General features: G+C 33.4%; 2 protein-coding genes and 1 long non-coding RNA gene across 3 annotated transcripts in view; all 3 read right to left on the reverse strand.

The window, feature by feature from the left end:
- Positions 1-546: 546 nt before the first annotated feature.
- LOC143233445 (uncharacterized) lies at positions 547-6,912 on the reverse strand. The gene is made up of 4 exons (XM_076469692.1): positions 6,692-6,912; positions 4,149-4,270; positions 3,911-4,026; positions 547-744 (listed from the first exon to the last, which is right to left on the reverse strand). The coding sequence occupies exons 1-4, from the start codon at positions 6,726-6,728 to the stop codon at positions 636-638; spliced, it is 384 nt and encodes a 127-aa protein (XP_076325807.1). The 5' UTR covers positions 6,729-6,912; the 3' UTR covers positions 547-635.
- A 4,153-nt stretch (positions 6,913-11,065) lies between these two features.
- The window catches only part of LOC143233451 (uncharacterized), a 28,759-nt gene continuing 12,194 nt past the window's right edge, over positions 11,066-27,630 (reverse strand). The window contains exons 6-7 of the mRNA XM_076469701.1: positions 13,140-13,250; positions 11,066-12,628 (exon numbers count right to left, since the gene is read on the reverse strand). Coding sequence (XP_076325816.1) covers positions 13,247-13,250 — 4 coding nt within the window. The 3' untranslated portion in view covers positions 11,066-12,628; positions 13,140-13,246. The remainder of the gene's footprint in view (positions 12,629-13,139; positions 13,251-27,630) is intronic.
- Positions 20,738-23,379, reverse strand: LOC143235219 (uncharacterized). The gene is made up of 2 exons (XR_013018976.1): positions 23,251-23,379; positions 20,738-22,051 (listed from the first exon to the last, which is right to left on the reverse strand). It is a non-coding gene; the product is annotated as an uncharacterized LOC143235219 (long non-coding RNA).

The raw sequence follows: 27,630 nt of genomic DNA on the forward strand, positions 1-27,630 counted from the left end.
AACAGTAAAAAAATAAAAATAAAACAAAGAACGTTTTAGTAAATCGTTGTCCAATTTCAATTGTAGGGTTTCTTTGGAATTTTCATCCATATAAGTTTTAATTTCTTTGGTGGTTTGATCACCACCATCTGTATGTTATTCAAAATTCCAAAAATCATTTTATAAAACTACTGTTATCCTCTAATGGTTCAATTCGTAACGAATTAATTCCTTATAATTAAATAATAACTTACTTTCGAATAGTAAACATAAACTAATATTTGTAATTTGGTTTAATGTAATATAACTTAGTTTTATAGCTTTCATCGAAATTTATTTCCACATGCATTTATAATTTTTTTTTATATATTATACAACATTAAACAAACTTTCTAAACTGTGTAATTACTGTACAGTTATCTAAACATTCTGTTACATTAAGATTCTAATGTCCAATTATTTTAAAACTATTTAGGTTAACAGTAGACGTTTCGGTTTAATGTAATTTCGAAATTCGTAATGAAATTTTTTTTTTAATTTACTCATTTACATACATTAATTTAATCATTACCTCCAGACCACCAACATTATCTTGAAACAAAAATGTCACCGTTCCAAAGTCAGAATGTTCACCGCAACGAACAGTCGTTGTAAGGTCAGTCACATCTGTTACAGGAGGGTAGTACAGCAGTCTTAATGTTGATGCATTTTCTTTGCACTTTGTGAGTTCTTGGTGTCTCTTCAAGAAAAAGTCTTCTGCGATGTCTGGGCAGCAAAAAACATTCAGTTATAAAGGAAAATTAAACACACTTATTACACCGAGATAATGAATTTAATCTATAATTTTAATTTATAGCAAGTGAGTCTTTTTCTTTTAATACCATAATTCTAATAAATCTAAAATACTTCAAAGGAAGAGGAACACTCAAGAAACAAAAAACATAAAATGAAGAAAACAAACAAGGGTATGTAAAATATTGTTCTTCCACTGAACACAACATTTACAGCCTATCTATACCATTACTAAACTGTAAGTCAGTGTGAAAAATGATTTCTATATTGTTGAGAATTCATATTGTTTTAAATTGGTAATGTTATAACAATAAATTGATTACGTACAAATTAATACATATTGTAAACAATACGTGATCTAAAAGTTGTTGAATTAACAGAAACGGGAGCCCAAAAGAAATATTTTCAGGTGAGGGTGGGGATGAGACAAACATCTAAATCAACAAACTGTACTAATATGTGTTAAATCTGTTTACACATGATATTGTACCAGACATTATCCTAGTAATATTAGTTAAATAATCGGAGAAATACTACTGACAAATAATTCTCATCTCTAAATGGAAGTCAAAATGTTACCTAAAGATAAAGCAAGAACCACCAAAAACGGCGACACAGGTTCACGCACGCCTCGAGGAAGTCAAGACAAGTTTCTTTGAATCGGGAGTATCTTGGTCAGATGGAAAGATACATTCACTGTTCACTATTCCATAAGTTTCTTTTTATTTCTTTTGAATTCCGTTTGAGACTAAATGATGAAAGAAACACAGAGGTTGTTAACTTTAGGAGTCAGGAGACATTTAGTTACTTGGTTAATTAAACAGAGGTAATAACTGGTAAATTTGTTTCGTAAATATAAATAGAAGTTCTATGAATCTCCGTACACAACCAAGGTGAAGAAGTGGTCTTGTTTCGCTCCTGTGTTCATGTATAATCAGAATTGGTACAAAAGATGAGTGTTTGTGAAGGACGAAGTTTGTTATTCTTTGTAAATATACGTCAATGTACGAGGTGATAGTGAAAGTCGATCACTTTTATTGTAATGGTTTCAAAAGGTAACATGTAAAAGTGTCGAAGGTCAAGAACAAACTGAGGTTGAAGGAACTTTGTACCAAGACGTACATTTTCCTTGAAAGTGAATATAACTGTTTCACGTAATTATTTAGGGGGAAGAATCGCAGTCTAGAGGACAAGGTACACAACACTATAATATACACTGCTCAGTATACTTAATACAAATAGTAGCCTTATCTAAACAGGGCGAATAAGAACCAAATACACAGACAGTGTAGAAACTGTGTGTGTGTGTACGTTTTTGAAGCATGCTTTCCAACAAACGAAAACATAAGAAAAACATTTATCTATTGTTATATCTTAGAGACTAGGTATAACAGAAATGAATATAAAGATATTTATTTTAATAACTAATTCAAATAACCTATTTTGTATCTTCGTCACTTTCTTCTATCGTTTTATTCTTTCCGTTATCAAAATATCTATTTGAGCGTAGTGGGTGGTTGATGTTTTTTAACAACTGTGGAATGTTCAAAATAAGTAGAGTTTTGCTAACAACCAACAGAGGACATTTGTTGTTAGTGATATTTTCTCTCTCTCTCATAGGTATTTGGGTATTGATGTTTATATACCCAGGAGGGTCATGTTTCGTCGACCTCTCCTACTTCCCTTATATTTGTTTTTACAATTGTCAAGTGTATTTATACACTGCACACGAGGGCTACCGTAATTGTACCTACTCAGTCCCCTTTCAGGGCAATGTCCATGCACTATCTACATACACTTGGTGCAAAATCATTTTCTTTATAGTTCCATGATTATTTGCACTTTCACTACATAGGTATTAACTATAAAACATTTACATTAAAAAACTCTTTCAAAGTTTAGTAATTAACCCCTAAACTAATGTGTAGTTTAGTTTATAGATTACCTTTTCTCTTTATTTAGAAAATATATATTCAATGGGAAAAGGTGTTTAGGGTCTATCCTCATCATGTATACACTTCCTGTGTAGTTCGCCTACTAGTTCATTTTTTTCCAATTTCTGTCAAAATAATTCATTGTACTATGTAGGAGTCTATATGCTATGTGCGCGTATTTATACATGAATTCTGATAATGTTGTTCTGAGTACTTTATAAGCTGTTGTAAGTAGGGAATTTTATTGTTTGTTGTTTTGTTTGAAGTAGTTTTTGTTACTTACTTTATCCATGCAGGGGCTGCATAATTATTGACAGGACTAATGTACGTTTTATATATTTTTATGATGTTATCTGCTGTTGCTACACTGGTTTTACCAGTTAGTCTTCTAGCATAATTTGTTCTTCGCCAAATTTTTGTTCTAATGTTACTTCTGTGGTTTACCACGTTAGTTTTGAGTTAAATGTAAATCCTAAACATTTTGCAGATGTAGCAGTCTGAAAGAGTGCTCCATTCATATAGATCTGAGGTTGTGTTTTTTATGTTTTAATGATATCAGTAGAAATAGTTTGGTTTTTTGAATTTCGCGCAAAGCTACACAAGGGCTATCTGCGCTAGCCCTCCCTAATTTAGCAGTGTAATACTATAAAGATGGCAGCTAGTCATCACCACCCACCACCAACTTTTGGGCTACTCTTACCAACGAATAGGGGGATTGGCCGACACATTATAACGCCCCCACGGCTGAAAGGGCGAGCATGTGTGGTGTGACAGGGATTCAATCCCACGACCCTCAGATTACGAGTCGAGTGCCTTAACCACCTTGCCATGCCAGGTCGGGAGGATAAGAGGACCAAGATTTAGTTCCATACTAATTCAACGGTTTGATTCTTTGGCTTCTTTCTAACGAAGGGGTAGTAGTACAGAAATGATTATTATGTGTCGCGATTGTTTAAGAAAATTGATCTAAATAGATAAAATCAAAAAGTAGATAAATCAGCACTGAGGAATATCTGATGAACTTTTGGAAGATAGACTTTCATTTATCAGGAGTTCCACTTCTTCACTTACCAAGATAAATCTTTATAATCAAAAATGATTATTGTTAACCTTTTTATTGTGATTTTATAAAATATATTGGGGGAAAATAAAATAAATTTACATTAACTTCAAGGATATTTTGTATGTATTAATCTTCTACCTACATTTCTTTATCTGAACTAAGGTAGCCATCGTAATGATTTGGAAGTCTTTTGTATTTTTCTTTTACTTCAAGAGGAAGTAGAAAAAACTCTCTGGACTTCTGGAAAATGGCGGAAAACTAGAAAACAGAAAAGATATATACAACTACATGTTGTTCTGTCGTTTTTTGTAAACTTCCTATCTCAATCTTAACAAAATGAAAGTTGGAGAAAAACAAGTAATCAAAAGAGCACGACATACTTGTTCTTGTGATATCCCATGGTTTACAAGGTAAACAAAACCAATTTGTGAGAAAGCTTGGTGGATTTCTGACGCCACTTTACGGAATGCTTCATTACTCGGCTGACCAGATTGTTTCAACCCTGTAAAAAAACAATATGTTTAATTACAACAACTGGGTCGGTGTGAACGCATTTTTGAAGTTAGAGAAGCAAAATTATACTTGTTACAAGATAGTGTTACTTTTATCATATATTTAACACAACATTCTTTGCTTAGGCACTTATCGATTTAAGGAGTAAAAGAGCGAATAAAATTATTCCAATAAAGATATATTTCCAATGCCCATTAACGCAGACATATTTCGCTCAATACGGAACTCATCAGTACAGCTGGGACACAAGAAAAGCAGTATTGGTTATATGAACCGATTTGGTGATATATGTAAACTCATGTTGACGAATGAGAGAGTAAATGGCCATAACTTCTGGGGTTTGTACTCACTGAAAATAAACCCAGAGTAGTTCAAGAGCTAGTGGTGGGTGGCATTTACAGTTGTTTTCCTCTAGTATATTACTTCAAATTTAGAATTTCTAGAGCATATAGGACTCAAGTAACTTTTCGTTAAATTAAACAAACGAAGAATAGTCATTTATAAAATATCTTCCAGCGCATTTGTATGTTTTATGTAATCCATACTTTTAAACTGCTGTACTCAACGTTCAAATATTGCCGCGTCTAGATACACTTTTTAATTCTCGCAAAACTACCCGAGGACTGTCTGGATTAGTCGTCCTTACTTTAGAAGTGAAAGACAAGAGGGAAGACAACTAGTCAAGACCACCTACTGCAAACTCTTGGCTACCCTTTTACCAACAAATGGTGGGATTGAGAGTGGCTTAATGACACTAACACGAGTGAACGGGTGAATTTTTGTTGTTGAGTATCGAACCCCCGACCACCTGACCATCACGTTTCCCGCACAGAGATATGTACGAAGTTAGTACTTTTCACCAAATCATTCAAAGACCCGAGTACTTTACGAAACAGTATTATATAGATGACAAATCTGATTTCGATTTACAATTAGTAAGCCTACCAATTACCATTCATATATTAGTTAAATTAGTGAAAAATGTGTTATAGTGTATTTGACAGACAATGTGAAAATAATAGTTGTTTAACTTTGTATTACATCGGTCCTGTAAATTATGTCTTGGCTAGTCTACAATAACATGCTCGAAGTTGACTAAACATCAAGTTTAAAATCTTTATAAACTTGATATACAGAGTTTGACTTTCCATAGTGAGTACAGAACAGATAACCAAATGAGTAGCTGTAGTTTTGACGATAAAATTATAGAATAAAAATACAACATGTTACATAATTCTAAGCTACATAGTTGGCTATTTGTGTTGTGTTCGTCAAGGGTTCTAGCGCTACAAGCCTTTCCGATGACTCATTGAAGTGCAGTGAAATCAGATTTGGAAATATTAAATAATATAATTCACGTATTTATGTGAGCGTTATTTTTCAGTGATTTTAATATTTGAGTTGTGACCAAAGTGGAGATCAGCGAACATGTTTTACGAATCTCAGATGAGAAACACTAAGGAAATATAAGAATACAGATGACCAGTAACAATAAGCACTGGGCACGATTTCCTTACTGGTTGTCAGTAATAATTGTTTACGATTTTAACACGTACAGTTTCCACAAATTGATGTTTTTTCTTTTATTCAATAATGTCTAAACTTCTTTGACATGTTTCTATTTTAAGTTTATCATGCGGAATGAATTTATAATTGTTGTTGTTTTCAGCCCCGAAATATTATAATCTCTATATCAGAATGATAAATTTATTAGCTTTTATTGGAGCATAACGATTTTTGTCTTCAAGGTGGAAATAGTGTAACTGAACAAGTACAGCTGTAACCACGTTAACCAGTGTATTTAGAGACACAAATAAGTGATTGATAAAACATTGGGAAATCGATTAAAGTAAACAAAACTTTGAACTCCAAAATGTCTTTGCGAAGAAACATCTTTATCAGTTTTAAGAACGCGAACTTTTTGTTGGTAGTTATTTTTCAGTTTGTTCTTGAAATGTATCAAGACGTTCTAGGCTTAACATTTTATGTAAACAGTTCTTGTTTTTTTATTACATCGACACAAGTTTTTTCAGCACCAATGAAACAAGCTTCATGTAATTTTTTTCGTGCTATTAAGTTCAGAAACACAATCTCCCATCTTGAGCACCAGGAATGATTTACATAATGTTTTTTTTTTTCAATGAAAAGACACACCAGACATCAGATTTATTTGAAGTTAAGCCTATCAGAAACCAAGTAGTTCTTATGACACAATTTGTATTGTCCTCCATTGTTTAGGTTTTATTTCTTACTTGAGATATTTCAGCAAAAAACACGATTTTAAAAATGTCTAATTTCTTTACGGTCTGATACTTTGTTGTACGACATTTTAAAAACATATATTCTTCTATTTTCTTCATGTGTAAAGCTTATTTTATATTTATTGTAATTTTCAAGTTCACGAACTTACCCACAGCTTCGATGTCGACAACTGGAATAGAAATCATCAGTTCTGCTGAAGTCTCGAATCACTACGTAATGAAACAGATTTATCGTTCGGTTTAGAGACAAATAAGCTGATGTTACATCTCTAAGAGTATGTTGTTATCACGCCAGTGTTAGTGTCCAATAACAGTTAACGTTATCGGTGATTGGCCAGAATGTACATTTTCATTGAGAATATTTTGTTTCTTCAACCCAATATTCTGAGGTTACAGAAATACTCTTGGTGTAAACTTACTAGTGCAAAGAGCGCTGAAAATGTGAAAACCTGGTGCACGAGTGTATAAGCGTGACTGGAAATGTATTAACGATAAATGAGCTTAGTAGATTTTGTTTAAAGGACAGAAACAGTTTAAAACTGTAATACACAATTGCATAAGTATGATTTACAAAGTTGTATTTATAGACGTGGAAAAGGCGTTTTTAAAATTAATTGTCTGATTCATATAAAATATTTGGATCATTGTTGTTGCTTCAATCAACTCTTTTCGTGACTGGCACTATTTAAACAGGTTTGTTTTGCCGAGCTTGCTCTGACACTAGCTGAGAAGATATTCTAAGGACTCTTCAGAGGAGTTCTGTGTATTTGTATTAGTTCCAAACTTTACATATTTCCATATTTCAATAAATACGTCTCCATCAACGTCAAGCACTGTTAAGTATATCACGTGACAATCTACTCAGACATACGTTGTACTTTGCCCTGTTACAAGGTCACAACCTAACGCGTCATCTGTGAGTAAATTACGGAACTTAAATTGTAACTGTTAATATTAATCAGGTGGAAATTTAATGAAACTAAATATATATAGATATGTCTATTCGGGATAAAGTAACTCATTATTAACTTTGGAAAAGTTCGAAAAATTCAAGATTTGTATATACTGACACAAAAATTTTGTTCATTGTAAATTCTATATAACATGCATGCATTTGAAACTTCGATTCAGATTCCGACTAGATATTTATGAAAACCATCCATCAGGCAGTTGATTTATGCGTTCTCCATATTAATTATTTGTATTCAAATATCTACTTTTATGAAGAAAAAGGTGAAAGTTAAATGATCAGACAAAAATGTTTCAGCTATAAGCTACCCCATGTTAATCTTACTCTGAGTTTAAACATTACTGTTCAACTACTTAAAGAACTTGACATGATTAAATTTACTAATCTGTGAAAAAGTAAATTTAAATATCAAAACGTTTCAGAAACGTGAGTACATTTAATTTATAACTGTCAGAGTTATGTTTTGTTTTTTGCTTTCCATGAAGAAAAGTTTAGAGCAATTATCTTAAATATGCAAGCTATCATTGATGTTGTTCACTTTGTCATTAATGAAATGAAATCATCATAAGTATCATAAATTTAATGAAATGAAATAAAATGAAATGGCAATTTCATTTGAATACAAATTTATTAGCCTAATATTAATAACCTTTCACGTTGCTCTGGGGCCTGTGAGGCCCCACTTTTCGTAGGAGTGTTAATGTCTTGTGAATTTCTTAATCTCGAGGATATAGAGAGCAAACATATAAGTAATAAATCTATAAATAGTGCGAGATGAGCAGGAAAAGTACACTCTGACAAAGACTGTACGCGTAAGAAACAAATAAATGTCACCTAAAAGAGACATTTGGACAGAGAAAGTAGGCCTAACGATTAATATAGCCCCAAAGGTTAATCTGTATTAAAGTGAGATTAACGTTGTTCAAATAGATAGGAAGAATGGTTCATTTCGTAAAAGAGAATTCGAAAGTAATTGAACCTGCCTGTATGTACTTTGAGAAGCAGTAGACGTATATTGCAAGTAGGCCTAAATACGAAAAATGATTTGACGAGCTTAGAAATATATGGAACAACTGTGGTAACTCGATGAAATGTAAGAAAACTCATGTTCGGCCTCATGACACTTGAAATTATATAGTAATTTCAATAAATTACTTAATTACTTCAATAATTATTCAATAAATAGAATAAATAAATAATACATATTTTTATTTCTACTTTAGAGTACAGCATTTGTACAACTATGATTATACAGTTTTTAAAGTAATGATTTTTCCTAAAGAATGGAACATTAATTCAGAGAGACCTAACTGGAGTTTACCCTAAAGTGTCCGGATAAAACGTGTTAGGTTAATATGGAAACTATACATGTACATACTAATTCAAGTATTTTAAAGTAAATAACAAAACTGTGAGTAGCACCACTGTTGTACGTAAAGTTCCTGTCCAAAATACTGAAAAGACAAACTACAATACCTGAGAAAACTGAATAATGTTGGATTTTAATCCTTGCTGAAAAATTTTCAACAGGTTTAGTCACGTAGAAACTACGAAAGCTAAATTCGTAAAAAAAAATCATAATAACATTTGCTAATAAACGTTAAATACACCAGATATAAGAAAAAGGTTTGAACTTGTCACTGCACATGCTGTCTTCTCCATGGTCAAGTTGGTCTAAATTTTACGTTTTGTAATAGTGTCCATCAGTCCATGAAAGCAGTCGTTTGAGGCTTGGAAGGTTCAGAGGTTCTCAGAAAACCTTTTCCTCCTGAAATTAGTTATTTGATTAGAAGAAATAATTTTCATAAAACCCGCTTTTCTGTATCCCGTGCTGAAAATGTAATGTTCGGCTGAAAACATTCATAATGAATCTTAATAGTGGTTATTCACTTGACTTAAATCAAGATTATTTTGCATTAATGGTGTAATATATAAAAATATCTTAACATGTTTCTATGTTACAGTATCTGTTCATATGATTTTGTATTGGTGTTTAAAAGCATTGCAGATTCAACTTTATTTTCTAAACTCTCACATACACTATTTTCATATTTTCTTGCCATGTCTTAAAGATACAATATTTCATGTAAACCACTCGTTGATAAACAAATTGCTTTACAGAAACATGGAAGAGATGTACAAATTTTGAATTAATGTATTGGGTTGAGGAATAATTCGTGAGCGTTTTTTCAAGTTAAAAAAATATATTCATAAATGAAACGCTTTCGCAAAATATTTCATGTCATTTGGTAGATACTTTTTTTGCTCTAATAGATGGTGTGTTTGATTTTCATATGTCTTTAATTTTTGCTCTCATTTTCAGCTCATTAAATGGAATGTCAAGTGGACAAAATCGAGCATTTTCGACACCATCTGCTTTCGCATTTAATTTCTGGCAATTTCGTTTAAAACAATGCATACTATATACCTAGGTATTACATGAAATAAAGTATCATCAATAAAGTATAATCCCACTATTCGTTGGTAAAAGAGTAGCCCAAGAGTTGGCCGTGTGTGGTGATGACTAGCTGCCTTCCCTCTAGTGTTACACTGCTAAATTAGGGACGGCTAGCACAGATAGCCCTCGAGTAGATTTGTGCGAAATTCCAAAAAACAAACAAAAACAAAACTCGTCCTATTCCGGGAAAATCTCGCTCTGCAGTTTGGAGCAGTGGGTCCGTTATAATTGTGGCTGTTAAATCTCTTTGTTTTATTGCAGTAGCACTGGAGACGAGGCTATTGCTGATAGCCCATGTGTAGCTTAGTAGAAAATGAAAAAAATATATATTAACAGTACTTTTCGATTATTTCCATGACGTCACAAGACTGTACTTAACTCTCATTTGATATGATCAACATTGTTACGGGTGCTAAAGTCTTTTGAAATTATAAACAAAGTACATTCATTGGTTTATATTTGTAAGATACACTTTTATTTAAGCAAATAACATAATGTAATCGCAATACATGAGAATAACAAACTATACGTAAATTTCATAAATGACACCTTGTATCCACGTTCAACTCAAACGTTTAAATAAAACCCAATAGATCTTTGTTGTACATATGGAAATCGATTGACTGAACTTGGTGTATTGTTTAGGGAACGTTAACTAATTTCCTGACTAGGTATATAATGTATCAAATCTTAAAGGTCAGATCGTCCAGGCTTCACTGATAACAAGTATTTTTTTTAAATTTGTTGGCGAGATATTCAATCGCGTTAACTGTAGAAAACCTGTTGAATCTATTCCGAGGTTCCATTCTAACGTAACACTAGAATTATTCTGATGTTAGATAACAATCACTAATAAAGGTAACAATCATCGTTACTTAAGCAACAAATATATTAATATATTAATAATAATGATAATACCTTTGAATACAGTTTCTGTACTAGTCTTTTCCTGCAGTATTTAAAGTACTGACGATTGTTACTGAAGACATCAGAACAATAATTTAGGGAAACCTGATTGGAGTTTACCCTAAACCTTCAGGATAAAAGTTGATAGGTTAATATGAGAACTATACATACTGATTCAAGAAATTTAGATTAAATAAAACTGAGTGGAGCGATTGTAATACGTACAGTTTGTCTAAAATACTGAAAAATAAACTCCGACACCAAAGAAAATTGGAAAATGTTGGATTCTAATCCTTGCTGAGAAACTCTTTAACAGGCTTAGTCACGTTGTTTCTACGTGACTAAATCCATAATAACAGTTGCTTATGAAAACTACATTCACTAAATTTAAAAAGGTTTGAACTTGTCACTGTGCATGTTTCATTTCAAATGTTTTTCTGTTAGAATATCTGTTCGTGAAATTTTTTTTATTGGTGTTTAAAAACATTGCAGATTCAACTTTATTTTCTAAACTCTCACACATACTATTTTCAGATTTTCTTGCCGTTCCTTAAAGACACAATATTTCATGTAAACTGCTTACTGACAAACTGTTTTACACAATCGTGGAAGATATGTATAAGTGTTTGACTTGTATAATAACTATCCAATAACGAAGCCAAAATCCATTAAATTTGAGGGATAAGAAAGCATTATCTTAAAGTTATTTAATGTAAACAATATCAGACTTTTGTACTCTACTAGTTTTTACACCATTTAGTAAGAAATTATAACTTCCATAATCAGTGAATCTGATCTGTCGTTTAACATTCTTTGCTAAAGAAACGTAAAAACTTCCTGGTAACATACTGATCTAAGTATGTCTATCGTCTCATAGCAGCGAAGTTACTCTCCAAACTTTGGAGCAGCGGGTGCGTTATAATTGTGGCTATCAAATCTCTTTGTTCTATTAGAGTAGGACTTGAGAAGAGGCTAGTGTAGATAACCCACGTGTAGCTTTGTACAAAACAATCATAATGAAAGAAAATATTAATAGTACTTTTTCATTATCACATGCGCAAGAGAAAGGGTGGAGCAAGGTTGTACTTATTCTTCATGAGAAGGAGGGAACAAGGTTCTAATTATCCTTCATAGAAAGGATGCCACAAGACTGTACTTATACTTCATGGAAAGGAAGGAACAAGGTAATAATTATACATCATGGAAAGGAGGAAACAAGATTATACTTCACTTTTATTTAATATGATCAACATGGTAACAGGTGCTAAAGTGTCTCGAAATGATAAAGTTCATTACATTCATTGGTTTTTATTTGTAAAATACACTTTTATTTAAGCAAATAACAATGTAATCGCAATACACGAGAACAGCAGACTATACGTAAGTTTAATAAATCGCACCCTGTATCCACGTTCAACACATGAAGAAGTAAATAAAACCCAATAGATCTTTGTTGTACACATGCAACTCGACTGATTGAACTTCGTGTATTGTTTACGGAACGTTAACTAATTTCCTGACAAGGTATTAAATGTATCAAACATTAAAGGTCGGATCGTCCAGGCTTCACTAGTAAGAAATTATGTTTTTTATTTTGTTGGCGAGATATTCAGCTGCGTTAACTGTAGGAAACCTGTTGGATCCATTGAGAGGTTCCACCATAACGATGCCATCAGGATTAACAAAGTAGGCCGCAGAACTTCTTGAACATTGCTTTTAAGATTCCTCCTTCGGAACCAGGACTCGATGAGGCTACATTGTGCAACCAAATGTGTGCAAATAGAATATTATTACTATTTGAATAAGAAAATAAAGTTAAATACTTTGTTCAAATTTATCAGCAAGCAAGCACAGTGAAGAAACTATAGTTTCCAGGCACTTGTTTTTTATTATATCAGTTACAAAATAAAATATTTGCTTTAGGTTTAAATAACATAACTAATCAATTCTTAGCTGACTTTATATCACTGATATTTTAAATTTGTGTTTAAACACAAACTGCTGCTTTTGGTCAATGTGAGAGAAAAAAAGATATTTACACAAGCTTACTATACTTCTAGATATCACTCAGTAAAATATATTTATAATAAATATTTACCTGTGAGTAATTTTGTACATTGAATATTCTGATATTATGTATAGATATAATATTACTGTTTACTAATAAGAATGTTACAAATATATATTGTCATGTTAAACTACTACTATGTTTAACATAGTACCACGCAACGAAGTTCTTCCATTTTTATTTGTTATCACTCACTGTAGCCGGATATACTCCATCGCTCCAGATTGCCAACATATCTCCAACGTTTACCAAAATGGCTTCCTCTAGTGGGACAGCAGATATCCATTCTCCTGATTTCGCTTTCAACTGAAATATAAAAATGTAGGATTTATAAATTGTCTCTATTCACATGAAGTTATACACCATAATAAAGTGATTTTTATTGTTTCTATAATCAGTTTTATAATTGTTTCTAATCGGTGTGCTAGTTTCGAGGTTGACATTGAAGGAAAATCTAAAATACAAATTACAGGGGAACCTCGGTTCTCGAACAATTCGGTTTTCGAACAGATTGTTTGAGAGAAAAATGTCTCGGTTGCCGAACATAAACGCGCTTCCCGAACAACGCTGTCGTGGCACGAACCCCCGAAATATCCCGACTGATGACCCTTCGGCCATTTTCGGCCCACGCCATGCTTGCCTAAAACATTTTACCCGCACTTCTCCCTCAGTCCACACCCTCGCTAAAATCTGCGAGTTCTCAGTTTTCTTTCTTTTTGTTTTTTCTAAATATTCTGAGTAAATAAGCCATCATGGGGTCAAAGAAGGAAAATGAAAGCAGCATACCAAAAAGAAAAGTTGTTACAGCTACAACAGAGGTGAAAAAAGATCTCATAGCGAAGTATGAGAGTGGTGTTCACGTGTCTGACCTTGCAACACGGTTTGATGTGGCGAAGTCTACAGTCTGCACCATAGTGAAAAATAAAGAGGTCATCAAAGGAGCTGATGTTGCACAAGGAGTTACAGTGCTTACAAAACAAAGATCACAAACAATGGAAGAGGTAGATAACCTGTTGTTGATTTGGGTAAACGAAAAACAGTTAACTGGTGATAGCATTTCTGAGACTATCATTTGTGAGAAAGCAAAGCAGTTGCATGCTGACCTCCTGAAAAACAACCCTGGAACGAGTGCTGATACGAATGATGCCTTTAATGCTAGTAGGGGTGGTTTGAAAAATTTAGGAAGAGTACTGGCATACATTGTGTGGTGAGACATGGGGAGGGTGCAGTTCTAACAAAGACGCTGCTGATAAATTTGTTAGGAAATTTAAGGACCATGTAGAAGCTGAGGGTTTTATTCCCCAACAAGTGTTCAACTGTGATGAGACAGACCTCTATTGGAAGAAAATGCCAAAGAGGACCTACATCACCAAGGAGGAGAAGTCACTGCTAGGACGCAAGCCAGTGAAGGACAGGCTAACTCTATTGTTATGTAGTAATGCAAGTGGGGACTTAAAACGTAAGTCTTTGCTTTTGTACCATTCTGAGACCCGAGGGTTTTTTAAGAAAAATGTCTTGAAAAGTAAACTAAATGTCATGTGGAGGGCTAACAGTAAAGCATGGGTAACCAGGCAATTTTTTATGGAGTGGGTCCATGAAGTGTTTGCCCCATGTGTAAAGAATTACCTCACGGAAAAACAGTTGCCACTCAAGACCCTTCTTGTGATGGACAATGCACTCGACTCGTAAGCTCAGGTTCGCAGGTTCGAATCCCCGTACACCAAACATGCTCTTCCTTGAGCCACGGGGGCGTTGTAATGAGACGATCAATCCCACTATTCGTTTGTAAAAAAGTATCCCAAGAGTTGGCGGTGGGTGGTGATGACTACGTGCCTTTCCTCTAGTCTTACACTGCTAAATTAGGAATGGCTAGCGCAGATAGCCATCAAGTAGCTTAACGCGAAATTCAAAAAACAAACAAACTGTTTCCACGTACATGACTATTTCACTATCATTGGTACATACACAGCTATTTCATTATTACTTATACTTGCTGTACCACTTTCATTTACACGAAAAGCGCTCTTTGTTTTCTTAGACCTGAACAATTATTTTATTATTTTTTATTTGGTTGTCGATTATCATGTGTGAAGATCGATCACAACGTACTATTTTTTGGTGAACATTGTGACCGGTATTATCGATGTATTACCCGTTTTTTGCTTATTGAGTCGAAACTCTTTACAGTATTAAGATTATCGGCTACTTTTTCCTGTCATACATCATGAAGAGCACGCTATTCTTTTGAAGATTGTTGAAATAAGTTCAATATTCTATTTAAATTCAGCTATACACCTATTACAATTGACGCCATAAGTCTCATGTGCTGCTTGAAATGTATATGCGAAATATATTATCCGTTATATTCTTTTGTTTTGGCTTTCTTGGAATTCTTTGAAATCTTTTTGTCGGGTTTCTGGCAAATCATTGTTTTCTTTCCGAACATGTTCCATTGTAGGAGAAAGATCTATTTTCGGATATATAGATAAAAAATGAACATGTCAAGCGTCTTCATTCAACATGAGGGCGAATAAACGTCGTTACATTTACTGTCTGTAACAGGTACCGGTGATATTAAATTGCCTTTGGAGGTACTCGAGCATCTCCAACTACGATACTGGAGCAGTTACAAATTCAACTATTCTTCCCAGTGGGTGCTGCTGGGAATTTTTTTTTATCACGTGAAACCAAGTTGTAAATTATCTGTTAACCCAGGTGGTATGACGACTATGGCAATGAATCAGTTGAAATCTTGACTTTTCATTGGTTATACATTTAATTACAGTTGGTATCGTAAAAATCTATTAGCAAATTATAAATTAGAGCATGGTATAGATAGGCGTGGAAAGTGGTTTCTGAATTTTCATTGATTGCTCTTTAGCCCCTCATGACTGAATAATATAAAATATAGCTTCAGAATACAGATGATGAAATTACAAAGAATACTTTATGTTATATTTCGTAAATTTCTGGAGATGGAAAAAAAAGAACAGAAGGGGAGTCTGCTCAAGAACAAATATCCAAATTATCCCGCTAGGGGAATTTGAAATTGTTTTAAAATATTTCTTAAAAATAAATGAAGAACTTTAAAATTATATAATTTTACAATTTTATTTATTATCTATTATGTAACTCACTAAAACGTCATGACGTGCAGTTTGACCTGCCCGCATGCCAAAGTTAATCACGCACACACTCACCTGACGTGCAATCAGTCACATAGACACATTCACATTCTCATCGAGAGCATGGAAGTCAACAATTTCCCATATTTTATTATAGTACCGATGTTTACTGTGAGATTTGCTTATTAGCTGAAGTAAGAACTCATAACTACAGGCCATCATATTGTAATTTTTCGGGACGGGAAAATGTAAACATATATATTTAATTAAACTTGCCTTACGTGTACATCTATTGTTATAACTTAGTGTTGTGTTTTCTCTAGAGCTTTCCTACCCATCAACAAATAAACATGACTAGAACGTCAGTTACATCTGATGTTAATGGAGCAGTCAGGAATATAATACTTTTTAACTAATTTATTATTAAATACAAAGCTACACAATGGGCTGTCTTTGCTCTTTGCACCACGGATATTGAAACCGGATTATAGCGTTGCAAGTCTGAAGACATATCGCTGTTGCCACTGGGGTGCAGAGAGGGTGAATTTAACAGTAAAGCTAAAAAATGGGCTATATGTTATTAACGGTATCGAACCTCCAATTTTAGCAATATAAACCCTCTATATTATCACTGAGTTATCAGAAGAGAGGAGTAGACACTTCGTTTGCTTGTTTTGAATTTCGCTCAAAGCTACATAAGGGCTATCTGCGCTAGCCATCCTTAATTTTGTAGTGTAAAACTAGACGGAAGGCAGCCAGTCATCACCACTCACTGCCAACTCTTGGGCTACTCTTTTACTAAAGAATAGTGGAGTTGACCATTATAACGCCCCCACGGCTGAAAGGGCGAATATGTTTGGTGCGACGGGGATTCGAACCCGCGACCCTGGAATCATGTGTCGAACGCCTAAACCAAACTCGCCAAAGACAGACACAGTGGTCGAACGTACTCGTAAGACTACTAAAGAGTAAACTGTAGTGCTGGAGAAGAACAAAAGGAAAATTACACTTTTATAATCAATCGTTCTAATTCACAGAAAGGATGTTTTTATTTACCACGTGGAAAGAAGTTCACAGAAGAAATTTGTTCACTTTGTAGAATATTATACTAAAAATTTAGAAATAGCGCGGATTTTTACTTTTACTTATTAACCATGTTATGTTTTTCCCTAAATTTTAAAATTAAGAAAGATAATAATTTATTTTTTCGTGAGAATTATTTATTGAGTTGAATTTTGCACTTAAAAGACAAATATATTTCCATAAATCCTGAATCTAATTTAACTGCAAAAATAATGACGGCAGAAAAATAAAGAGAATATATTTAACCAATACTTACAAAATGTCCGAGAATTTATTAATATTTAAAAATTATTCATTAAACAAATTTTTTTTAATATTTAAAAAATAATAATATTCAATCAAAAACATTTTTCAGCCTTTCTCGGGTTCTAATCGTACTTGTTGATAGATGATGTAAGTGAAAGATAGTCTTCCGTTCGCGTTACGCAGGTTCCGTCATGTAGAGGGCATTTTATAAGAGAAATCTTGAGATAATGATTCAAAATTTTGATATTTCCGGGTTGTACAGGTTTTATTGTACAAGAATATAAATGACCAGCAATAACAAGCAGTGGGCACGATTTCTTTACGGATTGTCAGTAATAATTGTGAACGTGTATGTCTATGATTTTAACAAATACAGTTGCCCCGAAAGTTCAAACTTTTTTTTTCTTTTATTCAATAATGTCTAAACTTCTTTGTCATGTTTCTATTTTAATTCTATCATGTGGAATGAATTTATAATTATTGTTTTCAGCCCCGAAATATTGTAATCTCTACATCAGAATGATAAATTTATTAATTTTAATTGGAGTATAACGATTTCTGTCTTCAAGGTGCAAGTGGTGTGAAACTGTTACGTACAACTAAACAAGTACAGCTGTAAGTACGTTAACCAGTGTATTTAGAGACACAAAGAAGTGATTGATAAAACATTGGGAAATCGATTAAAGTAAACAAAACTCTGAACTCCAAAATGTCTTTGCGAAGAAACATGTTTATCAGTTTTAAGAACGAAAACTTTTTATTGGTAGTTATTTTTCAGTTTGTTCTTGAAATGTATCAACACTTTCTAGGCTTAACATTTTATGTAAACAGTTCTTGTTTTTCATCACATCGACACAAGTTTTTTCAGCACCAATGAAACAAGCTTCATGTAATTTCTTTCGTGCTATAAAGAACAAAAACACAACTCTCCATCTTGAGCACCAACACTGATTTTCATAATTTTTTTTCTTGTCTGACATAAAACCTTTCCTGGTTAGTATTTAATATCAGATTTAATTGAAGTTAAGCCTTTTAAAAAACCAAGCAATTCTTTGAATTTGTATTTTACCGCTTTGTCTGATTTTATTTTTTTAAATCTTGATACTCCAGCAAAAAAACCCAACAAAAACAACGCGTTTTAAAAAACGTTTACTTGGTTTAGTGTATCACATTTTAAAGAATATATATCTTTATATTATTCACATATAATTCTCATGTGTATACTTACCCAATACTTCGATGTCGACAACTTGATGAGAAGCCACATCAGTTCTCGTAAATTATCTAATCACACGTACTTTGTAAGGACAAAGATTTCTTGTATTGATCAGGGGTTCCCAAACTTTTTAGATCTGCGGAGCTTCACATCAGAAAGAAGATAATTATTTCGGAGTCTTAATAAAAAAATACACTAAAAATATCTGTTTAAAAATTTCTGCTTGCAAAAATTATATCAGTAAAAGTTCAGTGTACTTATTTATTTATTAGTGGGTCGGATGGGCTTGCTTTTGTTCACAAAGTAGTTCAATATTTGGAAGTACGGTTGTTACCTGTAAGCGCAAATTACTTTCAATATTTAGCGTATTTCTAAATTTGGTCTTTGTAGCTGTATACAGTGAAAATGTTTGCTCACAAGAATATGTTGTTGGAAAACGCATCAAAATTTTCAAAGCTCTGTTACTTATTTTAGGGCATTCCATGGCCATTTGAATCCAAAATTGTGTAATTTCTTCTTGTTGAAATTTTGTTTTTAGGGTTTAATCAGTTGAAATTTCTATCAGCTGTTCTTTCTCTTTCAAAGGCAAATCGTTGGTAGTTGTTGAGTCAACATAGGGATTTTGAATCCCCAGTAATTTTTCTGAATGAGGATGGAAGTACAACCAATTGTTGTAAATCAATTACACTGCTGGCCAAAATCGTAAGGCCAATGAACATAAAAATATGCATTTTGCGTTTTTAGATTCAACCAGTTATTTGAGTAGAGCTACGAAAGATGAAAATAAGAAAAGGGAAAATAAAAATAAACAACCTTTTTAGCATTTAATAGGGAAAATGTGAACACTATGAAATTAGCCTAAACACTAGCTGGTCAAAAAGTTTATGACCACACTGAAACTAAGCGTTAATCGGTAAGCACATAACGAAATTTAGTCATTTATGTTCAAGCAGTAGCATTATCAACATCTCCCACTGAGATCTCCTGTGTTACATTGGGTAAGAACATGGCAAACGCTGAAAAGTTGACAGAGTTTAAACGTGGCAGAATTGTCCAGCTGCAAAAGCAAGGTCTCTCTACCAACATGCCATCGCTGGTGAGATTCGGCGTAGTAAAACTACTGTTGCTTAAAAAACCCTGAGGGACACGGAACGAGAATTTTAAGTGGTCGGCCCCAGGAAAATTTCATCGGCATTGAGCAGGAGCATTCGACAGGTTGTCCGGCAAAACACCAGCCGATCATCGAACCAGATTAAAGCCCTTACGGACGCAGAATGCTGCTCAAGAACAATAAGACGTCATCTGCGAGAGAAAGGCTTTAAAAACCGTAAACGTCTTCAAACGCCACGCCTCCTTCCACACCACGAAACAGCTCGGTTAAACTTTACTGAGATTCACCAAACATGAGACGTAGAAAAGTGGAAAAAGGCTTTTCTCTCTGATGAGGAAAAATTTAATCTGAATGGTCCAGATGGCTTCCAACGTTACTGGCACGATAAGGATATTCCAACGGAGACATTTTCTATGCGACACAGTGGAGGAATTTCCATCATGATCTTGGGTGCTTTCTCCTTCCATGGAACAATGGAGCATCAGGTTATACAGGGGCGTCTAACTATATTGGCATGTTTGAGAGAGCATTCTTATTGACTGAAGGCCTTTGCCTGTGTGGAAATGACTGGATCTTTCAGCAGGACAACGCTGCACACTTTCTTTTCTTTCTTGTTTCACTACTCCTTGCATCATTCTGCGTTAAAGTACTTGCACACAACGATAACGCCAATGAATTCATATTAGGTCTAGACCTTGGAAGATTTTTACTTGTATTAGATTTATTACCGATATTCAGCCACTTATCCATTATAAGGGTGACAATTAGTTATTAATTTGTTCAAAAAAAAACAAAAAACGTGCCCCCCGCTAGTACAGCGGTAAGTCTACGGATTTGCAACGCTAAAATCAGGGGTTCGATTCCCCTCGGTGGGCTCAGCAGATAGCCCAATGTGGCTTTGCTATAAGAAAACACACAAACACACTCAAAAAACGTATTCTTATATCTTTGGCACTTCTAAAGTATTTTCAAGAACACAAAATAGCTTATTAATGAAAACGCGTTAAAACACTTGAGTTTTATCATCATGATTTATTCATCATCAGTGTTGACATAACGAAGTCAGAAAAAAATATTTGTGAGAGAAGGCTAGGCCTCTAGAATAATATATTTTTCTAAAGGAAAAGAGTAAGCTATTATTTTTACATTTTTTTGTTTTTAAGAGAAAATTTCAAGCCAAATAACAAAATATTAAGCTAGATCTGACATGCGTCAATATATCCAACGAAATGAAACAAAAGGAAACGTGACATCACAGAGCTCATTTGTTTGTTTGTTTTAATTTTTTTGAATTTCGCGCAAAGTTACACGAGGGGTATCTGCACTAGCCTTCCCTAATTTAGCAGTGTAAGACTAGAGGGAAGGCAGCTAGTCACCACTCACTCTTGGTTTACTCCTTTACCAATGATTAATGGGGTTGACTGTCACATAACGCCCCCGCTGCTAAAAGGGCAAGCATATTTGGTGTAATAGGGACTTGAACCCGCGTCCCTCGGATTACAAGCCGAGTGCCTTAACCACATGGCCATCCCGGTCGAGCTCAGTGGTACCAAGTTTGTCTATTTCAAGTACAACGGTTTTAACTTAACCTAACAATTACTAATTATAATTGTCATAAATATAATTATACCTCTTATAATATAAAGATACGTTGAAATTGAAACAATTGATACTGCATCTAATTCCGTCACAATATTTCAAATTTGGACAAGTTTTAGCTATGACGTCATGTTTCATATTGTTCGAGGTTTAGCCGCTAATCCAGACTTGGCATCACTATCCAGGGTTGACCGATGTTTCATACGAAAATTATTACGCAATCTTGCATCTCCAATGACGCATGCAATCTTGAGATGGAGCCATATCTACTTTCAACCAATGGTTCCACTGTCGAAGTTAATTGAAATTTTATTAACACTTTCACTTCGAGAACTCCTAAGCTAAATAAAATTATTTGGCGTTAGACAGAATAAAATATTAAAAGGCCCAATACGCGATAAACATGTTACAATAAACGATATGTTTTATTTTTTACTTTTTTGAACAGCGTATTCTGAATCAATTTTATAGTTTTAGGAAAATATATTAGTGTTCTGGAATTTCCTAGCGGAGATCCAGATAACTATGACGGAACCCAAGGCTCCGCGGAGCATAGCTTGAAAAACCATTTATTATATAGATTATAGACTATAAAAGTGCGTTGTTATCATGGGATGAAGTTAGTAACGAATAGCGCTTATATATATAAAAACGGCTCGTTTGGGTTGAGAAAACTTTTAAGTAGAGGAGCGAACAACGTTTCGACCTTCTTCGGTCATCATGAAACCTGAGGATAAAATGAAAATAGTCAGGTCTTATAAAAAACAAAACAATAAACTATGCTTTTAACTACACAAGAGAAAAACTTGTTAACTTTAAAATTCATCAGAATAGAAACGTAATCGATTATTTTGTGGGGAGAGCAGGAGTGAATGTAGTTTCTACAATTTTGTTCAACAGTTGCAAAAGAAACCAATACATTATTTTGGACTACCTCGGAAAATGATTCTGTGACATAAATATATGTATTAAATTGATAACAATACTGTCTGCTGTCTGTTTGTGACTATGCACAAGGTACACAAAGTGCTATTTGTGCTCTGTCTACTACAGGTATCGAAACCCGGTTTTCAGCGGTTTTAGTCTAAAGACACACTGCTATGCAACAGGGAACAACGATACTGAAACCGTACATTTTGAGTACAACCCACTGACACTGTAATGATTATTTGTAGAATAATGCAATAAGTAATCTCACAGTTGGACTAATAATTGCAACAGTTTTATAATTATTTAACAAACTAAGAAATTTAAAATTCATCCATGAATATATAAAAGTTGGCAATACACATTAACCAGTACCGCCATATTGGAAGGTCACATACCAGTCGTGTTTTTTTTATAGCAAAGCCCCATGGGGCTATCTGCTGAGCCCACCGAGAGGAATCGAACCCCTGATTTTAGCATTGTAAATCCGTAGACATACCGCTGTACTTGCCGGGGACATACCAGTCATTTTTAGACACAACCGCGTACACACAAAACTATCATCCAATACAATAATATATTTACGTTATTTACCAGTCACTAAAAAGTAATAAATTCCTCCTATATTAATCATCCAATACCAACATGTATTTACGTCATATAACAAAACAGGTGAAGATATTATATTTTTGGTATAAGTTACACAGTTATATCACAAACCAACAATGACGGTCAAATTAATTAGTGTTAGTCTGCAGTAATTTACAATATGTGGACACAATAGTAAAGTCCAAAACAAAACAAATATTTTCAGACATTAAATTTAAACTGTCACCAAGACCAGTACAAAAAGCATGTAACGCTAGGCGCAATGGCTGGTGAAAGTATGGGTTAAATGTTAGCAAAATTTAAATACGAATATATTATGGAGGAAAATAATATGTTTAAATTAATATATTTAGTAAAACAGAATTCTATAAAAACTAAAATAACAATTACCTTACAAATCAATTGTTCAAAGTGAAAATAAACGAAAACTTTACAGAACGGAAAAATAATTAATATAAACGAACTACAACATACGTGTACAAGCACTGTTATGTATACCACGTGACAACCTACTCAGACATACCTTGTGCTTTGCCCTGTTACAAGGTCACAACCTAACGCGTCATCTGTGAGTAAATTACGGAACTTAAATTGTAACTGTTAATATTAATCAGGTGGAAATTTAATGAAACTAAATATATATAGATATGTCTATTCGGGATAAAGTAACTCATTATTAACTTTGGAAAAGTACGAAAAATTCAAGATTTGTATATACTGACACAAAAATTTTGTTCATTGTAAATTCTATATAACATGCATGCATTTGAAACTTCGATTCAGATTCCGACTACATATTTATGAAAACCATCCATCAGGCAGTTGATTTATGCGTACTCCATATTAATTATTTGTATTCAAATATCTACTTTTATGAAGAAAAGGTGAAAGTTAAATGATCAGACAAAAATGTTTCAGCTATAAGCTACCCCATGTTAATCTTACTCTGAGTTTAAACATTACTGTCCAACTACTTAAAGAACTTGACATGATTAAATTTACTAATCAGTGAAAAAAGTAAATTTAAATATCAAAACGTTTCAGAAACGTGAGTACATTTAATTTATAACTGTCAGAGTTATGTTTTGTTTTTGCTTTTCCATGAAGAAAAGTTTAGAGCAATTATCTTAAATATGCAAGCTATCATTGATGTTGTTCACTTTGTCATTTGTAAATCTAATTAAAAAGACTGTAATTAGCGAACCTGGTAGCGATTTATATTTTATTGTATGTCTTATGAAACTTCTTTGCCAAGTCTCAACGCAGTATTATTCTCTTATTCCCAATAACTACATTTTAACAAAACTGATAGTTACACATAAAATATGATTACAAACTTAAAATTATAAATATTATAAGTTAGTTGTTCTAGGTGAACAAAATTTAACGATATTTGTATTTAATCTCACAGCTACACGAAGAGCTGGCTATGCTCTGTCCACCAAGAGAATTGAAAGTCGGTTTCTTGCAGTATAAACCACTTTGCCAGAACAAAATTTAACCAGTGGCATGATAAGAATTATTCAGGAAAGATTGTTCATGATGCTACTGATGATCTTAAGATTTATTCGCACAAGTGTGTTTGTAACACTTTTGAGTATCTTATAATTTATTAACATTACTTTATTCGTGGTACTACTGAGGTTCTTACGATTTATTCACTGAAGTATGTTCATGTTTTAAGGAACACTTTGATATGGTACAAAGTATTAAAAAAAAGAAACTTGTCATATTGCTGGAAAAAGGACTTTATTGCTAGCTTTTATTCTTTTCTTTCTTCCGAAGAGAATATCAGAGATGTAACGTGAATATTCATTCGAAGGATACTGCAAAACAATTACCATTTCAGAACACCTACAATTACACTAAAGTAATTTACGATTATGCACAGCATCTTATTTGAAAATGATGGTCTCATTACGTTTAACAAAATCCATTCAGTAAAGATATTATTACTTATTTTGTGAATGAATATTTTACGATTGTTTAGTTTTGTTCATAACAAGATAGTGAGAAGCAATAATTTCAAATTAAATTTTATGATAAGTTTAGTTACGTAACACGGAAAGAGACCTACGTTGTGCTGGTAACTCACTGACTTCAAGATTATTTAACACTCCTACGAAAGGTGGGGCCTAATAGGCCCCAGAGCAACTTGAAAGGTTATTAATATTAGGCTAATAAATTTGTATACGCCCCAGAGCAACGTGAAAGGTTATTAATATTAGGCTAATAATTTAGTATTTAAATGAAATGGTCTGGGGCCTATTAGGCCCCACTTTTCGTAGGAGTGTTAATGTGTTGTGAATTTCTTAATCTCGAGGATATAGAGAGCAAACATATAAGTAATAAATCTATAAATAGTGCGAGATGAGCAGGAAAAGTACACTCTGACAAAGACTGTACGCGTAAGAAACAAATAAATGTCACCTAAAAGAGACATTTGGACAGAGAAAGTAGGCCTAACGATTAATATAGCCCCAAAGGTTAATGTGTGTTAAAGTGAGATTAACGTTGTTCAAATAGATAGGAAGAATGTTTCATTTCGTAAAAGAGAATTCGAAAGTAATTGAACCTGCCTGTATGTACTTTGAGAAGCAGTAGACGTGTATTGCAAGTAGGCCTAAATACGAAAAATGATTGGACGAGCTTAAAAGTATATGGAACAACTGTGGTAACTCGATGAAATGTAAGAAAACTCATGTTCGGCTTCACGACAGTTGAAATTATATAGTAATTTCAATAAATTACTTAATTACTTCAATAATTATTCAATAAATAGAATAAATAAATAATACATATTTTTATTTCTACTTTAGAGTACAGCATTTGTACAACTATGATTATACAGTTTTTAAAGTAATGATTTTTGCTAAAGAATGGAACATTAATTCAGAGAGACCTAACTGGAGTTTACCCTAAAGTGTCCGGATAAAACGTGTTAGGTTAATATGGAAACTATACATGTACATACTAATTCAAGTATTTTAAAGTAAATAACAAAACTGTGAGTAGCACCACTGTTGTACGTAAAGTTCCTGTCCAAAATACTGAAAAGACAAACTACAATACCTGAGAAAACTGAATAATGTTGGATTTTAATCCTTGCTGAAAAATTTTCAACAGGTTCAGTCACGTAGAAACTACGAAAGCTAAATTCGTAAAAAAAAATCATAATAACATTTGCTAATAAACGTTAAATACACCAGATATAAGAAAAAGGTTTGAACTTGTCACTGCACATGTTGTCTTCTCCATGGTCAAGTTGGTCTAAATTTTACGTTTTGTAATAGTGTCCATCAGTCCATGAAAGCAGTCGTTTGGAGGCTTGGAAGGTTCAGAGGTTCTCAGAAAACCTTTTCCTCCTGAAATTAGTTATTTGATTAGAAGAAATAATTTTCATAAAACCCGCTTTTCTGTATCCCGTGCTGAAAATGTAATGTTCGGCTGAAAACATTCATAATGAATCTTAATAGTGGTTATTCACTTGACTTAAATCAAGATTATTTTGCATTAATGGTGTAATATATAAAAATATCTTAACATGTTTCTATGTTACAGTATCTGTTCATATGATTTTGTATTGGTGTTTAAAAGCATTGCAGATTCAACTTTATTTTCTAAACTCTCACATACACTATTTTCATATTTTCTTGCCATGTCTTAAAGATACAATATTTCATGTAAACCACTCGTTGATAAACAAATTGCTTTACAGAAACATGGAAGAGATGTACAAATTTTGAATTAATGTATTGGGTTGAGGAATAATTCGTGAGCGTTTTTTCAAGTTAAAAAAATATATTCATAAATGAAACGCTTTCGCAAAATATTTCATGTCATTTGGTAGATACTTTTTTGCTCTAATAGATGGTGTGTTTGATTTTCATATGTCTTTAATTTTTGCTCTCATTTTCAGCTCATTAAATGGAATGTCAAGTGGACAAAATCGAGCATTTTCGACACCATCTGCTTTTCGCATTTAATTTCTGGCAATTTCGTTTAAAACAATGCATACTATATACCTAGGTATTACATGAAATAACGTATCATAATAAATGTTTTGGGTGTAATGTGTTCATGCATTGAAGTATTGTATAGTTTTGCATGTAATGCTTGAATGAAATTATTTAAAAACGCTCACGAATTATTCCTCAACCTAATATTTATACAATAACGAAGCAAAAATCCACAAAATTTGAGAGGATAAAGAATTATTGTAAAGCCATTTATTATAAACACCACACGATATTTATGTTGAACTAGTTTTTTCACCAGTTATAACTTCCATAGTCAGTGAATTTGATCTGTCTATTAATATTATTTGCTAAACAGACATAAAAACTCGTTGGCTATTTTACAGGGCTATGGATAGGAACTATGACACTCGTCCTATTCGGCCTGGCATGGCCAAGCGCGTAAGGCGTACGACTCGTAATCCGAGGGTCGCGGGTTTTCGCCCGCGTCACACTAAACATGCTCACCCTCCCAGCCGTGTCGGTGTATAATGTAACGGTCAATCCCACTATTCGTTGGTAAAAGAGTAGCCCAAGAGTTGGCCGTGAGTGGTGATGACTAGCTGCCTTCCCTCTAGTCTTACACTGCTAAATTAGGGACGGCTAGCACAGATAGCCCTCGAGTAGCTTTGTGCGAAATTCCAAAAAACAAACAAAAACAAACTCGTCCTATTCCGGGAAAATCACGCTCTGCAGTTAGGAGCGGTGGGTGCGTTATAATTGTGGCTGTTAAATCTCTTTGTTTTATTGCAGT

The sequence above is a fragment of the Tachypleus tridentatus genome, chromosome 12 (genome assembly GCF_004210375.1).
Source record: "Tachypleus tridentatus isolate NWPU-2018 chromosome 12, ASM421037v1, whole genome shotgun sequence".
In the NCBI taxonomy this organism is placed as follows: Eukaryota; Metazoa; Arthropoda; class Merostomata; order Xiphosura; family Limulidae; genus Tachypleus; species Tachypleus tridentatus.